Source organism: Trichosurus vulpecula, chromosome 5, assembly GCF_011100635.1.
Source record: "Trichosurus vulpecula isolate mTriVul1 chromosome 5, mTriVul1.pri, whole genome shotgun sequence".
Lineage (NCBI taxonomy): Eukaryota > Metazoa > Chordata > Mammalia > Diprotodontia > Phalangeridae > Trichosurus > Trichosurus vulpecula.
This window is the reverse complement of record NC_050577.1, coordinates 119257301-119275028: the sequence shown is the minus strand read 5'-3', so window position 1 is coordinate 119275028 and position 17728 is coordinate 119257301. Positions and strand designations below refer to the sequence as shown.

General features: G+C 51.2%; 1 protein-coding gene across 1 annotated transcript in view; it reads left to right on the top strand.

The window, feature by feature from the left end:
- Positions 1-4919: 4919 nt before the first annotated feature.
- The window catches only part of FLNC (filamin C), a 39988-nt gene continuing 27179 nt past the window's right edge, over positions 4920-17728 (top strand). The window contains exons 1-8 of the mRNA XM_036759822.1: positions 4920-5663; positions 11352-11600; positions 14174-14271; positions 14511-14661; positions 14858-14976; positions 15155-15232; positions 16774-16936; positions 17364-17564. Of these exons, the coding sequence (XP_036615717.1) occupies positions 5324-5663; positions 11352-11600; positions 14174-14271; positions 14511-14661; positions 14858-14976; positions 15155-15232; positions 16774-16936; positions 17364-17564 (1399 nt within the window). The 5' untranslated portion in view covers positions 4920-5323. The remainder of the gene's footprint in view (positions 5664-11351; positions 11601-14173; positions 14272-14510; positions 14662-14857; positions 14977-15154; positions 15233-16773; positions 16937-17363; positions 17565-17728) is intronic.

Sequence of the window (17728 nt, the reverse complement as noted above, 5' to 3'; positions counted from 1 at the left end):
CATTTCATTTTTTATAGCTGTTTGGGAACAAATACACCAGAAGTTGAGTTGAGCACATTCAGCAGATATTTGTTGATCACTCGTTGTGTGCAAGATACAGCATAGAGTGTCAACTTTGTCTGTTTTGTTGTTCCCTGTGGACGGAGAGAAAATAAAGGGAGTTAGCAAGAACATTTGGAGACAGGAGGTTTTTCTAGAGTGCTGTGCAGCGTAGAATAGTACCAGGACCAGATGAGGGCCGCATCACAACAATCCTGAGGGCAGGGCTGAAATCATTATCAATTTGGAAGTTTCACTCTCTATTTTGATAACTGCACAAATTAGGGCAAGTGCTCCTCCTACTCCTTGAGACAGAGCTGTACTGGGGGTAACATAGCTGGCCTGCTCTCGAATTGCCCACTCCCCACCTGATGCCATCCTCTTCTCTTCCATTTCAGGGCAGAGGGGCACCTCCCTGTTGTTATTGTTGTGTTTGTCCTCCTTTCTCGAAGAGGACCATGGCATCAGGGAAATGATGACATGACTCGCAGTTAACTTTGATTTGAGTGAGGGAGGGCTGAGCAAGGTCACCAGCCTCACTTTCTCCTCCAGAGCCATCTGGGCCCAGTGACCAGATATTCACCAGGGTGACTGGAGATAGCCCAGGATGCACTGGGAGACTGGCTAGAGAGCATTATACATAATAAAAATCCCAGGAAGATACACATAGCCTGGGTAATACTTGAAGCTGTAGCAAAGCTGATCTAAATGCTGAGCTGGAACCCAAGGTTAAGGCTGGCTGAAGGTGAAGGGTCTGACTAGTGATCACACAGTTTGGGCATGATGGGCTTTCATCTCACTCTTTGATAGATCCTTGAACTAGAAGGGAGATGGCTCTTCCTTTCAAGTTTTCTCAGATGACACCTTTCTTCGGAATCTAGGGTTTTTTTCCTTTGGGAGAATCTTCCCTATACAATGTAAAATCCTCTGCCATGTCTTGGAATCCTACGTCCTCACTTGGGGATTGGATAGCCATCTGAACCCTTAGTTTGACTAACCCAGTGTCCCTGAGTCTTTTTTTGGTGTGCTTATAAGTTACTCAGTTTGCTATGGCACACCTCTAGGGAGAGGGGAACGAAGAGAAAAGGGCATCCTGCAATGTTGGCGGTTTAGCTGCTATGGAGGGGGTGAAGAGCACAGTGAGGGTAGAAATGAGGGAAGCCACAAATTATTCATGTCTAAGGAAAAAGTGCTTGGGTTCTGATTTAGGTAAGTGGAGGTTGGACCCTAGATTGACAGGGGGAGCAGGAAAGCAAGGAGGCAGTCGGCAGGCAGATGAGTTCGGTCACCCCCTTAAGGGAGCTGGAGCTTAGTTATGAGGAAAGCACAACTTGCCACAATACACCTGGTTGGATCTCTAAGACATTGGAGTTAAGAGGAATAGGGCCAGAGCCCTAATCTACCCTAAGAACCATCTCTGGTGCCAGTCACATGCCCAATTTGCCTGAAATTATTATAGGGGATAGAGGGACATATCCCTCTGTCCTTAGAAAATAGGATCCTTGGTACATGGGACCCCAATTCAGCTCAAATGGAAAAGAAGTATGATTAATGTAGGTGACTGGCAGGCCACTCTGTAGGAGAAGTGGGGTCAGGAGCTAGATTGGGCAGCTTAGGTCTACAGGGACAGGTCAGCAGGTGGTGAGTCAGGGGGTTATAAGCAGCTTGTAGCCCCAAATACTTGGCTGATGAAACCCCCCTGCAAACCTCCTGAGGAGCCCCCATATGGCTCAGGGGAAGAGGATAGACTAACTCCTTTGCCAGGAGGCGGGGGTGGGGTGGGGAAGGAGTGAAGGAATGGGAGGGGGCAATTTGGCAAGACAAAGATAAGCATTGTGCACGGTCTGTTCCAGCCCCATGTTGCTGCCCGTCCCAGGGCCACGGCTCATGGACTATATTGAGGGCTGAGTCACCGTCCCTGCTGGGTCAAGCTGACTAGTGGGGCCCTGAGTCAGGACCCAATTTATCCTGGAGAGCAGCAGGCTCAGGTTGCACTGAGGGAGGGGGAGGGCAATGGAGATGTGACGGGAAACATCTACTGGCACCGTTCCCTCCTCTGCCCCATTCACTCCCCTGTACACTCAGCGGTTTGGGGATGAGGTAGTAAAGGGGGGCCATCTCTTTGTGGGCCCTATCCTCTTCCCTGGGTACTGTTCTTGGATTTAAAGGGTTTCCCTTAATTACACATGATTGATTGGCATTTTCCCCAAGGGGAGCCAGGAACCACAACTACTGGCCCACTAGTGCTAGTGGGTCAGCATAGGGATGGGTAAGTATCTTAAGTCCTAATGACATGAAATCCCTCAATGCAACCCTACCTCAGATTCAAAGATCGTGAGCGCATAGACTTAGAGCTGGAAGGGACCTGAGAAGCCTATTTTGTAGATGAAGAAACTGAGTCCCGTGTTGATTAAGTGACTTGTCCAAGGTCACGTAGGCAGTAAGTATCAGAGGCAGGATTTGAGGATTTGAACCCAGGTCCTCTGACTCAAGGCAGTGCTCAGTGTACCAGTGTGCCAAGCTGTCCTCATGACTAAGGCTTAGGAATCCAGAACAAGGGTGTTCTTTCCCAGTTCCCCACCCTCAAATTTCAGTTTTATGGAATGGGCCCCTATGGGTGTGATGGAATCAAAGATCATGTTTTCCATATCTTTTTTTTTAGAAAAGGTTTTAAGAATACTCCTCCAGCTTCTTTCCCTCCTAACTCGTTTTGTCCAAGGGAAACAAATCCATATGCACCCAGGATTTAGGGAGCTCTTCATGGGTTTCTTAAGCTCAAGTAATGGGCAGTAGTGATTACCATGAAATGGCTTTGTCAGTGGGATGTTAATAGCTTGGTGGAGAGGGAGATTGAGTGAGTGGGGAGTAAGGGGAGGGAGGTAAGCTGCAACCAGGACAGTGGAATTCCTTAGTATCACGTCATAGCCAGCAGACAGAACATGAGCCCTGGAGCAGAGGGCTATTTATATTCCAGCTTGTCACTATCAGGGCCCCCAGAGCTGCCCTCCCCCCCCCCCACCCCACCCTACCCCAGTCACTAGCCAGGGCTACCACTACCTCTCTATCCCTGATGCTTTGTGCTCCTTTTCCTACTTAAATTCCAGAACAGTCTCTTAGGGGAGGGGAGCATATATCCCTGCTATAAATCCCCCCCCACCAAAAAAATAACAGCACTTCCCCATCAATGTCCCTAATGAGAACTGCCCTCATTTCATCCCTGGGGAAAAAGCCATCTAAGTGCCCCATAACCCTCCTCCTCACAGAACTTGGTGAGTCACTCACTACAAGGGCCCCCAAAACATTCCAAAAGTCTCCTTAGCGATACCATTCTGGAAGATGGCAACATCGACTGAGTCAGGGAGCTGCCTAGTCTGAGGCCTTCCCATTTGTCTCTTATGGAGAGGTTGGGGTGCAGCTAATTTCCTCCAGATGCCCTACTCTAACTATTCTGAAACTAACTGGTTGCAGAACTGTTAAGAAAGTCAGGTAGCAAGCACACATCTGAGCCTAGATCAAGTCATGTCTGTTTCTCTCTGGGACCTAAGGCAGACCATTACCTGCTCTGTTCCTCAGTTTCCCGAAATTTGTCAACCATTTGGGCCATCGTCCATTCCTGGAAGAGCCAGGGATTTCCCTAGTATTAGTCCCCCCAACTCATCCCCCTCAGCTCCACTGGGGAGGGTCAGTCCCATTGCTCTCCCCTCTCCAGAGCTTCCCTCTGACTACTTCCACCCTATCTCTACCAGCCTTCCCACAACCTCAGCTCACGTTCCCCTTTGGACAATGCCAACAGGGATCTCCCTGGCTGGCTGGCCAGACAGTCCTCCTTTCTGGCCAAGGATGGACACAATGAATGGGGCTGGGGGGTTCCCCACCACTGAGGGGGAGGTCTGTCCTGACTCTTGTCCCTGGAGATGCTGTCTGAGTCAAACTCTGGGGTCTGGGGGGATGGGGATTGGAGAGACATGACTCATGACCCAGCATCAGAACTTTCTCCTCACCCATTTCTGAGAGGATGATCCTAAGTGGGTTGATGACACTAAATGGGGAGGGGGGTGGAATGCAGGGCAACTACCCTAGCTCCAATCACCAAGGAGAAACCCATTCTAACCCAAAAGGAGGCCTCTGTGATTCAACCCCAGAGTAACAGAGGAAGGCAGTTCTTCGGAAAGCCTTCTCTTCATGGCCAGATAATCCCCTTGCCTCTGTTTCCATGTTATTATCCGGTTTCCTCCCCCCTACCCAAATACACTCCTCCTACCCCACAGGGCTCTGACTCTGACTTACAAGCTCAACCACCAACTTGTCCAGAGACCCCTAGCAATATTAGACTTCTGTTCCCAATTCCAACCCCTCCACTAGACCTCAGTTTCCCCAATCTGTCTCTACGTCTTAGTCACCTCTGTTTCTTCTTCCCCATCTATCTAAGACTTCATCACCACCTGTGACTCAGCTCAGATATGGGGGGGGGGAGGAAAGAGAGGAGAACCAGAAGGGGGGGAGAAGGCCCTACGATACCCTTCATTTTGCTTATTCTCCCCCATCTCTGACCTTGGCAGAGGAGCAGATTTGGGGAGCAGTGTCCTAATGACAAACCTTTGTTCCTCTGGCTGGGGGTGGGGAGGGGAAATCAGATTGGTATGAGAGTAGGAGGGACTTGGGGAAGACCCCTCTCCGGTTCCCCTTGCCTTCAGATCCTCCAGGCTTCTGAGGGGGTAGGCGGGGCCTTCTCTGATCCCCCTCCCCGCCCCTACCCCCACCCCCCGCAGGCCAGCCCCGCCGGCCGGCATTCCTGGGAGGCCGGCGCTCTGACGTGAGCCTGGGGAGGGGGCCCCCCCCCGCGGCCCAGGGGCTTCTTAAACCCCCCGCCCTCGGTCCGGCCCCGCATTTCCCCAGCACCGCTCCGCCCCCCCCAAAGGGAGAGAGAGACCCAGGCTCAGCGAGAGGCAGGCGTGGAAGAGGAGGAAAGGAGAGCCCGAGCCTGAGGCTGAGGACGAGAGATTGAGCGACCAAGCTCCAGATAGCGACAGAAGTTTGATAAGTGAAGAGGAGTCAGGAGCTCCCAGGACCGCTAGCCAGAGCCAGCAGCGGACACTGCCCTCTAGCCCAGCCCCGGGCTCCGGCCACCCCCGCCCCGCCGAGCCGGCTCCGGACCCCATCCACGGGGATCTGAAGGCGCTACACCTCCGCCGCCCCTAGCCCTGTCCTCTGGACCCAGGCTCGGGACTCCCGACAGTTTGTCTTAGCCCCTTCTCCGGACTTCGCCCGACCCGCAGCGATCACGATGAACAACAGTAACTACCCCGAGGGCCTCGGCGAGGAGATGGAGGAGATGCCGTCCACGGAGAAGGACCTGGCCGAGGACGCGCCGTGGAAGAAGATCCAGCAAAACACCTTCACCCGCTGGTGTAACGAGCATTTAAAGTGTGTGGGCAAGCGCCTGGGGGACCTGCAGAGGGACCTGAGCGATGGCCTGCGCCTCATCGCTCTGCTGGAGGTGCTGAGCCAGAAGCGCATGTACCGCAAGTTCCACCCGCGGCCCAACTTTCGCCAGATGAAGCTCGAAAACGTGTCCGTGGCTCTCGAATTCTTGGAGCGCGAGCACATCAAGCTCGTGTCCATCGGTCAGTACCTGGGGAGGGACTGGTCGGGACGGGACGGGATGGGACGGGATGGGGTGGCGTAGGGAAAGAAGGGGCCTGGGCAGCTGTGCCCACGCAGGGGTGGGACGGCTCGAGGGCGGGGGCAGAACCTTCCCCAGACCGTAGTGCTGGGGTGATGTCCACGCGCGGAAAGCGAGAAAGGGGACCTTAGGACTCTCCATTGGCCGGTGGAAAGAGCCTGGGGGAGGAGCCTTCTGGGCTGGAACCTGCTGGGTTTGAACCGACTGGCTATTGGGAGAGCCCCTGGGGTTTGGGGTAGGGCGGGATAGTAGGGGAGCCCTAGTGGGGAGTGGGGAGGAAGGACAGAGAAAGTCACTTGCACCAATATCTGACACACTCCTACTCACACTAGCCCAAAGGTCCTTCAGTCACAGACACACACCCCTTAGCTAGACACCAACATGTGCCTCACCCCTCCCTCTCCCTTTCTCCCTCCTATTCCCGACACACCCAGCTTGGCACCTGCATCCCCTTCTCCCTTCAAAGCCCTCTGCCTTCCATGCCAGACTCTTGCTAACAGATCCAACAGTTCTGAGTTCTTTTTTGCTCCTCTGTTTCCCCTTCTGGAAATTAAGTCACCCCAAAAGCACCTGTCCCTCTCTTCGGATTTCGGGGTTTTTTTTTTTTGTGTGATGACTAAAACAGTTAAGTTTGAGTGTAGGGTGTAGGGGAGGCCAGGAGGCAGAATATTAGCCACTCCCCGGGTTGGCCTGCCCTTGTGAGGAGTGATCTGTGACACGATGGTGAGGTTGCTCCCAAGAGGTCCTTTTAAGTGAGGTGAAGGTGTTGGGGGCTGGGGTAGCCCTGTGGTACGGAAGAAAGCAATGACATCTTCTCCCTCCTCTTGTCCCCCATGCTAGGCATGTGCCTGGCAGCTGGGCCCAGCCCCTGGGGGCCTTTCCAGGGAGGGGGGGAAGAGGGGTAGGACCCAGCCTTTGAAACCTAAAAAGGCACTGAGTGAGCATAGGAAACATTAACCCCTGCCTGTCCCTACCCTTCCTCTACCTACCCAAAAAGAGTCTTCGTATCAAATCCATTCCTCTTTCCTACTGGCCAAGCCAAGGGCGGGGAACAAGGGAAGAGTCCCCATGTACAACAGAAGAGGGAGTATAAATGTCGAGCATACCAAGTCCTGAAGTTGTGTGTGAGGAGGGTTGAGGCAAAAGAATCACAGCTGGAAGTGTGGGGGTGTGTGTGTGGTGGGGGGAGAGAACCAGTAACATCTGCCTGGAACTTAGAGGAGCTCAGAGAAAGTAGAATTCTCCTCTCCTGGTTTCTATCAGGAAAGGGCTGTGTGGGGGAAGGGAAAGGGGAGGGAGAGAGGAAGGAAGGGCAGTGGCAGAACTAGGGAGCTGTGGATGTGATCTGAGCAAGAGTAGGGTTATGGAGGACTCTCATACCATATGATCAGGCTGTTTGAAAAAGGACATATGTCTCTATTAGCTGAAAATAAGGACCCCCACCGTAAGGGTGCCCTCCACAATTCCATGGAGCCTGGAGTGTTTATGTATATGGAGGATAGTAGTGTACGATGGGGTCTCCACCCCAGAGATAGGGGTAGCTGGGGGCCTGAAAGGGCGAATCCTTCGTAGTGGGAGGTAAGGAGAGACATTCCCACTTAATCCCGATGTCTGTTGGGCCCCGTATCCTACCCTGAGCCACTACTAACACTGGGCCTGCCTGAATTAGCAGCTGAGGTCAGCATGGGGCCCCTTGTCCTGTCCAGTCCCCTCCCTCGACTTCACGAGCTCCTTCCCCAATGACCGACGTCCCCCTACCCCACCCCCACTGCCTGCCCCAGACTGGAAATAGCATGGCCTGGTTGTGACACAGCAGATGTCTCTGAGCTTTCCAGAAGGACAGGCCATATTGGAGCAGGGGTGAGGGTGGGGGTGGAGGAGGAAGAGGGATGCCACTGAGTCAAGGGATATGGCGAACTGAAAGCTTATGGGTGGGTGGGGGATGCAGAGAAGACCAGCAGAGTCTGGATCAAGTGGGGTTCTGGGGGATAGAAGGAACCACCTCAAAAATACCTGACCTGGTTTAATCTGAGGAGTGGGATTAATTGAAGAACAGTGTGAAGCCTCAGTGAGTAGGCTGAAAGCAGATGATGGGGTTAGGGGCATGTACAATAGCCGAGCAGAGCTTACTAGTGGGAAGGGTCCTGTTCTTCCGAAACTCATACTGTGTTTGTCTGGAGATAGAAATTATTCACAAAACTCTCAGACTCATCCACTACCTCCAACCCCCATCCGGGGGCCTCATCCTCCCTGACCTCATCTCTCTCGACATCTCCACAAAAAGTTTTCAGTCCAAACAACCTCCCAGACCTCACAGACTGAGCCTAACCCAAGTGGAGGGAGCTCACAGAAGACTGGGAAGGGGATGAGCTGGTGTTAGAGCAAAAAGGAGGAGTTGATTTGGGCAGCGGGGAGGAGAGAAGGATCAAGACAGAGAATTCTTGCTTCCTGTGGGGAAGGAGAGCTGTTCACTGTCTGGGCCAAGTGGCTCTCACACATCTATGAGATAAGCTGTCAGCAATGCGGCTGCAGGGGTTAGGAGGGAGGGAGGGCAGAGAACCATTGACAATCAAGGGGTCTGCCCAGCTGTGAACAGATGTGAAGAGTTGACTTTCTGCCCTCTGGTGCTATCCTGCCAACTCTTGTCAACCTCTTTTCTGCCCATTTGAGTGTGGGGGGGAGACCCTAACACCAGGGTAGGGGCCTGACTCAGCTTTTTCCTGTTGGCACCGCTGACCCAAAATGTCTCTGCCTGGGTATCTAAAACTAGAATTCTCTGGTTTTTCCCTTATCCTATGTCTTTGAGGGAGTGAAGGCCCAGGAAGTCTCCCTCTTTCTTCCCTGGTACTCTTATCCAGGCACAGATCCTGTAGTTCCTGGGCGAGGGAGATTTGGAGCCAGACTGCCCCAGGCCTAGGATACCTTGAAGGGGAGGAAGGGTGTAGAGGGATTTTAGGCTAGGCTAAAGGTGATGTTGTCCCCTTCCTGCCTTCACCTCCGTCCCCCCTCCCCCAGGACCTGTGAACAAAGAGTCCAGTGAGCCAACCTTGTCTCTCAGCTGTTCCCCAGTTGCCATTCCTTCTCTCAGAGCCAACAGCTGGGGGGGTGGGGGTGGGAAGAGGGAGCAGAGAGGGGGGATGTGAGGGAGTGGCAGCTGTCCCAATACCTCCCTCAGTTCATCCTTTCCCCTTCTCTCTTGCTGTTGGGGGTGGGTGGGGCTGAGATCTCAAAGGAGGCTGAGACAGAGAAGAAAGGGGGCCATTTGTTGATGGAAGTTATCTGAGTTTTATGGGAAGTGGATGTTTGGGAGAGGTCTGAGCGTAGGAGCCAGGTCGAGAGGGAGATTGGGAACAATCAAGAAGAATCTGTTCCCTGCCCCCAGCCGTCTCCCTAGCCCATGGCTAACTTCAATGTCTGGACTGGTGCCGGTTGCTGGGGGAGACAAGTTTCCTTCCCAGCAACCAGGACCCATCTCGGCCCCTAGCCCCAGCTATAACATCTCCTTCCCCCCAGGGGGCTTCCCCCTCCCCTTCTCACTCTATTTTTATGTGTGCAAACACTGGCATTTGAAGGGAAATGTTGGCTGGTTTGTATGAGATTCTAAGGGTTCCTACCCGCCCCCCCAAAAAAAGGGTGTCAGAAGTGTGAGTTTCTGCAACACTTGTACGTGTGTTTGTGTCTGTTGTATGAGAGAGAGGAGAGAGTGAGAACAGGCTGGGGGAGTGAGTGTGTCATGGAATCCAAGGGCTGCCAGACTATTGTGCTGTAGAGTCCGAGGGCCAGGGGAAAAGGGTGGGGGGAGGGGAACTGATGGGGAAGGAAGGATGAATCAGTGAAAGGAGTATGTGGAGGGTTGGGGGAAGGTGAGGAGATGAGACCAGAGAGACAGCCAAAGAGAGTTCGAACTTTCTCTGGGCCTCTCCTCCAGAGCATTGGTGGGGGGGGGGTGTCCCCAGGCCTCCCACAGTTTTTTCCAAGGATAGGGAAGGAAGGGGAGGGGTCCATCCAGCTCTTTAGCACCCCCAGTCTTCCTTATTTGCCACAACTGATTCCTACTCGGGAAAAGAAAGGAGGTAGAAAATTGGGGGTTATTCAGAAAAAGTCTCAGTGTTATTTCCTATCCATGTCCCCCTCTGCCCCCAGTAATTGCTGTAAACAGTCTTGGCTACCCCTCCCCCAGCCCCCCCCCCCAATAAAACATTCCTCATGAAGCTGACAGGTTTCTGGCCTATGTCTGCCTTCATGAACAAGCTGGGCTTCAGGGAAACAGTGTCCAGTTGTTACTGGCACTTGGATATCCTTGGATAGGATTGGGGTGGGGGGGGCAGTGATTATTTGATTATTAGAACAAACCTAGGCTTCTCTAATCCAGGAAGGAAGTTATAACTTTTTATTGTACAGAAAACTAAGTGGGGGGGGTGCTTTGGATGAAGGGGACTTTCTGAGGCTAAGATGATCCCAAATCACAAGCTTTTGTCCTCTTCCCAGCTAGTACATAAGAAATTCAACTGGTTTCAGTACTTGCCTCCACCCCAAGCCTTCAACATGAGAGAATTCGGTTCTTTTTTGTTCATCGCTCCCTGCTTCTCTGGCTCCAAAGCCAGGGTATATTTTAGTCCCAGCTAGAATCAGTTTCAACCCTTCCCCTCTCATGAATTTTGGGGAGCAAGGCAGGGACCAGCCTAGTCCAGCTAGCTGTTTCAGACCCTCTGCCTCAATGACACCATTGCCCACAAATTTGGGCCCTGGCTCAAGTATTTGTCCCTATTCTTGAAGCATCTCTAGGAACAGCTGGTACTGTCCCTGGGCCCCTTTTTAGGGGCTGGGGGAACAAGGGGAATTAAAGACTTGAACAGAGCCAACAATCCAACCAAACCGACAGTCTCCATTTCTCATCTTTGTGCCTTTGCCTGAGTCACCCCCAATGTCTAGAATTCACTTCCTCCTCACTTCCACAGTCTCTCAGTCAGTTCAAGCATCCCCTTCCACACAAAGCTCTCCTAATTTTCGTAATGTTCCCAGCTGCTAAAGCCCTCCTTCCTCAACTACCTTGTATTTATTTTGTATCATTTCTGGGTGTATGCACACATACAAATACACAGATACATATGTAGACAGTGTCCTAGTGGATAGAGAGCTGGCACTGAAGACAGAAAGACTTGGATTCAAGTTCCGCCCTTGATACTACTGACTGTGTGACCCTGGGCAAGTCACCTAACCTCTCAATGCTCTAGGGCAACACTCTAAGATTGTAAGCTTCAGAAAAGGTGTTGATCTACATTAGTAATCTATACACAATCATATGTGTTCATATATATGTATGCATGGATCAGACCAGTGTGTGTTGTGTACATACATGCATATACACATATGAACATATATGTACGTACACCACATATATGTTCATATTATATCCTCTAATGGAATGTAAGCTCTTTGAGAACGGGGATTATTCTGTGCTTTACCTTAGAATGTCCAGCACCTAGCATATTGCCTGGCACATAGTAGGTGTTTAATAAATACTGGATGAGTTATTGATCAATGAAATAAATGAGCACTGTGAGGGAAGACAGGGTTTCTGGAAAGGCTGCAGAGGGAATGACTTCTCTGATGACACTTCTCCCCACAGACAGCAAGGCCATTGTGGATGGGAACTTGAAGCTGATCCTGGGTCTTATCTGGACCCTGATCCTCCACTACTCCATCTCCATGCCCATGTGGGAGGATGAGGATGATGAAGATGCTCGCAAACAGACTCCCAAGCAGCGGTTACTTGGCTGGATCCAGAATAAGGTGCCCCAGTTGCCCATCACCAACTTCAACAAAGACTGGCAGGATGGCAAGGCCCTGGGGGCCCTGGTGGACAACTGTGCCCCTGGTAAGGGATTCATGTGGCAATGAGGAGGGTTTTGAGGAAGCCGTCATTCTATGATAACACAGAATCTGGATGTCTTGGGGCGGGGGAAGGGTCGGGAAGTATAAGAATCCTTTATCTTGGAGCTCTTTAATATTATGGAATGAGATCTGACCAACTGGTCTCCATAATCAGGACTCGTGTAGGTCTCTCTATATAGCACTTCCCTTTCCTTACTATTCTATGGAGTAGGTATGGTGATCCCCATTTTACAGAAGAAAAATTGAAGGTTAGAGATGTTGTAATTTTCCCATTTTCCTGTGGATTGCATGGCTCACAAACGGCAGAGTTGGGACTTAGTTAAACCCATGTCTATCTAGTCCTAGATCAGTGTTCTTTCTCCTTTATGTCTACATCAGGCAGATGATGGAAGGAAACAGGATAGGGATTATAGCAACAAGGCCACAAGTTAGACCCAAGGAAGCATTTTCTTTCTAACTGCCAGAGTGATGAAACATTGAAGCTATTAAAGAAGGGGGGTTGTGGGATCTCTGTCCCAGAATGCCTTTGATAGTGGGGTGACCAGTCTTAGATCTCTGATATAGAACTAGAAGGGGGCCTCAGGGACCATCTAGTCCAAACATTTCATTATACGAATGAGGTAACTGAGGGCAAAGGAGTGAGTGAGGAGGAATGAGTTTAAGTGACTTAGCCAAGTCACTTTAAAAAAATCTAAGGCTCTATTTTCATCAGTGTAGGGAACTCTCAATGTGGAACCTCCCTTCAGCAATGCAGATTTTCAGCTTGCCTGTACCTTGAGTCATAGAGAGTGGTCCAGCAGTGGGGTGGGTAGGTTGGGAGGTTAAGTGATTCATCCCTAGTCACACAGCTAGGGTATGTCAAAGGCAGGACTTGAACCTAGGTCTCCCTGACTCCAAGACAGAACTTTATCCACTATACCATGGTGTTGCCTCTTGCTAACAAACATATGAAGAGAAAGTATCAGAGCCAGGATTCAAACCCAAGCCTGCCAGAGTATAAGTTTATTCTCTCCAAAAATGCCTCTAGATGGGTGTGGGAGGGACTCTTCCATATTACATAGCTAGGACTGGAACCCCTTTACCACTCCCCCTGTCCCTCCCAACCACTGTACTTCTACCCCATAATAGGAGGCTATTGAGCAGAGTACCAGAGATGGGGACAATCAAAACCAAGAAAGAGCTAGGAAAATAGACAATATCATTGGCAAGTTAAGGATTTATGTTTCAAAATTTCCCCAGTTCGCAGTCGGCAAAGTTTATCTTCCACCATCCCAATCAAGCAAGGAATATTTGGCGGGGAGGGAGTATATGGTGCACCTGCTGTCCCCTAGTGGTCAATCTTGGTGCTGCAGTCCCCAGAGGCTCCTCTATCCTTTGTAGAATCCTTCATCAATCTCTTATTCCCCAGGACCTAGGGTAGGGGCCAGCAGTGGAGATGGAGAGAGAGAGAGAGAGAGAGAGAGAGAGAGAGAGAGAGAGAGAGAGAGAGAAAGAGAGAGAGAGACAGAGAGAGAGAGAGAGAGACAGAGAGAGAGAGAGAGAGTCTGTGTGTGTGTGTGTGTGTGTGTGTGTGTGTGTGTGTATGTAATGGGCCGGGGACTGAGTGGACGGCAGTCCTGCAGCCTCGGGAAACATTCCCAGCTGTTGATCCACTGCCTGAGGCTGCTCCTGCCAACAGTGAGCTCAGTGAGCTCAGCGGCGGTGGCTTGTCATGGATTCTACGTTTTGGGCTGGCCCCTTCTCCTACCCACTCTCAATCTTCCCCTTTCCTTCCCAGCCAGCCTAGGACTAGGGCCTTCCCTCATACCTTCCTTTCTGCTCCCTGTCTCTTAGGGGAGACCTTGGGGAATGCCTCGGAGTCCCACCAAGCTAAAAATTAAGACTTCTTCATGACTTCAATAGAGGACCCCTTGTCCCCCATTATCCCTTTTAATGTCTTAGTTTCCTTGGAACATATGGGAGGAAATGAGGGGATGGTCTTATACAAGGATAGTATGTTAGGTGCTTAGAGATCCAAAGCAACAAGCTGAGCTGGCATGGGGTATGTTTTCAGGATCAGAGTAGAAGCTGTGACTGGGATTGGAATGCTGCCTTTTCTTGCCTTACCCTAGGGTCAACTTGAGTGTGTCAGGGGATAATCCTAAGGATGGTAGGTAGCATTCTTAGGGTTTCCTTCCCAGGGTCTGGTATGGGGCCTGAACAGGCAGGAGGCTGGCCTAAGAGGAGTACTGGTACCAGGCAGAGTCAGCCTGGGGGCAGAAAGAACTCATTGTTGGCCTAAGTCAGAGCTTCCCCTGTCGGCTTCAATCTTGACTGTGCATCTTTGGGTGGGGGCATCCTCAGGGTCTCTGCAGGAGTCTGTTTAGGTAGAAATGTCTTGGGGAAGGGGGAAGGAGGTCTCTTCAGCTTTTCTGGGTAAGCAACTGTCCTGGATTCTGTATAGCTGGTTATATCCCAGCTCATCTCAACTTCTGCATCTGTAAAATAAGAGACCTGCATTAGATGCTGTCTAAAGTCTCTGCCAACTCTAATTCACCGATCCTTCCCCCTTCTCAGGCCTGTGTCCCAACTGGGAGGCGTGGGATCCCAACCAGCCAGTGGAGAATGCCCGAGAGGCCATGCAACAGGCTGATGACTGGCTAGGGGTGCCACAGGTATGAGTGTGGGGGAGCAAAAAGAGGGCATGGGGGGAGAGGCTGGCATCAAGGTCAGGATGAGTACAAATGGGTAGTGGATTAGCTGGTAGGAGAGGCCCTTGGGAAAGAGCTGCAGAGTCAGGGTGAGAGTTCTAACTCTCTTGGGGGAGACATGACCAGCAGCAGAGGGGGAGGAGCTGGGATCTTGTAGGGTGGGGGGCTGTCTTGGTGGTGACTTCTCACCTTCCCCATGGCAGGTAATTGCCCCTGAGGAGATCGTGGACCCCAATGTGGATGAGCACTCCGTCATGACCTACCTGTCCCAGTTCCCAAAGGCCAAGCTAAAACCTGGAGCCCCTGTTCGATCCAAGCAGTTGAATCCCAAGAAGGCCATAGCCTATGGGCCTGGTATGTAGTCCTAGCCCCTGAGGGTACCCATCACAGGGCTGTATAGAGGAGCCATACCCTGTCACTTAGATATCTCCTGGGGCTCAGTCATACTTTGGGGATTCTTTCTGCATATGTTAGAGTTGGCAGAACGGCCATTTCTCTGTTTCTGTCTGTGTCTCCTCTCATCTGTCCCTCCCAATCCCCTTTTCCACAGGCATCGAACCTCATGGGAACACAGTGCTTCAGCCAGCCCATTTTACTGTGCAGACGGTGGATGCAGGACTGGGGGAGGTACTGGTGTACATTGAGGACCCCGAGGGCCACACTGAAGAGGTATGGCAAAGGATGGCTTTGGGAGGGGCAGGGGGGCCTGAATAGCATCCAGCTGGCTGCTGGATGTAGCCGCCATTTTGTGTAAACTCTAAGAGACCGTTTCCATGTAACCCCATGTGTACCAGAGGAGAGTTAGAGTCAGTACCTGAATGATTAATAATTCCTGTCCTCTCAACAGGCCAGAGTGGTTCCCAATAATGACAAGGACCGGACCTACGCTGTCTCCTACGTCCCCAAGGTGGCAGGGCTACACAAGGTATCTCCATACAAAACCCTCTCTTGCCTCACCCTCCCACCCTTCTTCTACACTTCCTCAGCTCTGTACCTGATCATGTCTTAATCTCCATCTGCCAACTCCATATTCCTTCCTAGTCTCCAGTGTAGGAGTGGGAAATGACCAAACCCAAAGTTTGCCTAATTAACAAGCCTGTGATGACTTTGGAGGGAAATCCCTATATTCCAGGGACCTCCTCTAGGCCCTGTGCTGGTTAGCTTTTTCATTGTGGGTTGTATGAAGGAATAAACTATATACTTGTCGGATTTGCAGATGATATGAAACTGGGAATACCTCTTGGAGGCAATCACAAATGGAACTGACGGGTCATACAGTTAATAAGTTAGATGACAGTCAAGATTCAAAAAAGATCCTGGAAGGCTAGAACAATGGGCTAAACCTAATTAGATTACATTTAATAGAGATAAATGTAAAATCCTAGACTTGAGTTCAAATAATTAACTTCCACCAGTATCGTCTGGGAGAGGTATAACTAGATAAGCATAGAAAAAGATCCAAGAATATTAGTGGACCATAAGCTCAAGAGGTGTCAACAGGATGAAATAGCAGCCCCCCAAAATAATAATGATAATTGTTAATAATAATAATGCAATTTTGGGCTGCACTGAGGGATATAGTGTCCAAGATTAGGAAGGGGATAGCACCGCTGTATGTACCCTACCCTAATTGGGCAATATCTCAGTGTATTATATTCAGATCTGGATACCAACAATCTCAGAAATATACAGAGGAGGATGAAGCTGGCGATGGGGCTAGAGGCCATGAGCTGCTGGGATTAACTGAAGGCATTAGGAATGTTCAGCCTAGAGAAGGGAAGGCTTAGAAGGCTGTCTTCCAATATTTGGAGTGCTTTAGCCCGTAGAAGGACTAGCCGTGTTCTGTTTGATCCCCGAAGGAGGAAGTAGGAACAGTGAGTGAGTGGGAAGTGTAGAGAGGCAGCTTTAGACTAGATGTAAGGAAAGACTTTCTAAGGGTTTGCTGTTGTTCAGTTGTGTCCGACCCTTCATGACCCCATTTGGGGTTTCCTTGGCAAAGATCCTGGAGTGGCTTGCCATTTCCTTCTCCAGATCGTTTTTACAGATGAGGAAACTGAGGCAAACAGACTTGCCCAGGGTCACACAGCTATTCAGTGTCTGAAGCCAAATTTGAACTCGGGTCTTCCTGACTCCAGGCTGGGTGCTCTATCTATGGTCCTGGGGCCACTTCACGATCCTTCCTAAGGGTTAGAGCTATCCACAAATGGAATGGCTGCCTCTGGAGGAGCGGTGGAGTTGTCCTGCCTGGAGGTTTCCAAATGGAGGCTGGATGATCCCTAAGGGTTGGACATATTTTCTTCATCAGGTTCAGGTTGAGGTTGGACTAGATGCTTCCAAAGGTCTTCTTCAGTCTGTAATTCTGGGTGCCTCTTTTGTCGTCCCCTGGGATGTCCCTTGTATTTGGTGTCACCATGTACGCCTACACCTCGCTACCCCACCTTGAGCCTTTGACCTCTGACTTCCCAGGTGACAGTGCTCTTTGCCGGCCAAAATATCGAGCGCAGCCCCTTTGAGGTGAATGTGGGCATGGCCCTGGGTGATGCTAACAAGGTGTCAGCTCGAGGACCTGGACTGGAGCCAGTGGGCAATGTGGCCAACAAACCCACCTACTTTGATATCTACACTGCAGGTAGGGGATACTGGAGGTCAGGGTGAGAGTGCCACTGGCTGGCGGGAATTCTACACTGCTATGAGGGAGAGGAGGAGGAAGAGGAAGAGGGGAAGGGAGAAGGGGAGGAAGAAGGGTGTAAAGGTCCCTGAGGGATCCCTGGCAGGGGATTTGAGGAAGGGTGTGGAAAAGAGGAGCAATGAGGAGCATAAAGGTGCCCAGCTGTGTGTCCTGTCAGGCCTAGTTGTACCAGGAGCAAGCTGAGAAAGGGGGGGGGGGAGAGAGAGAGAGAGAGACAGAGGGGGAGACACAGGGGGAGACACAGAGAGAGAGAGAGACAGAGGGTGAGACACAGAGAGAGAGACAGAGACAGAGATTGTAGGTATTAGAGAGAGAGCAGGGTAGACCATCTAAAACCAGAAATTAATACCTGTGCCTTCACCAACAGGGGCAGGAAACGGCGATGTTTCCGTGGTGATTGTTGACCCTCAGGGTCGGCGGGACACAGTGGAAGTGGCATTGGAGGATAAGGGTGACAGCACCTTCCGCTGCACCTACCGGCCTGTGCTTGAGGGGCCCCATACAGTACACGTGGCCTTTGCTGGGTCTCCCATCAGTCGAAGCCCTTTCCCTGTTCACGTGGCTGAAGGTGAGGACTGGCCCCCTCCTCCCTCTCCTGATCATTCCCTCTGGGACAAGTACAGAGCCTGTAGCTGCATATAAGATGGATAGATAAGAGTTTTTGAACCTAAGGGTGCTTGTTGGACTCCTGGAATGAACAGGAAAAGAAAATCCCAGGTAGGGGGACTTAAG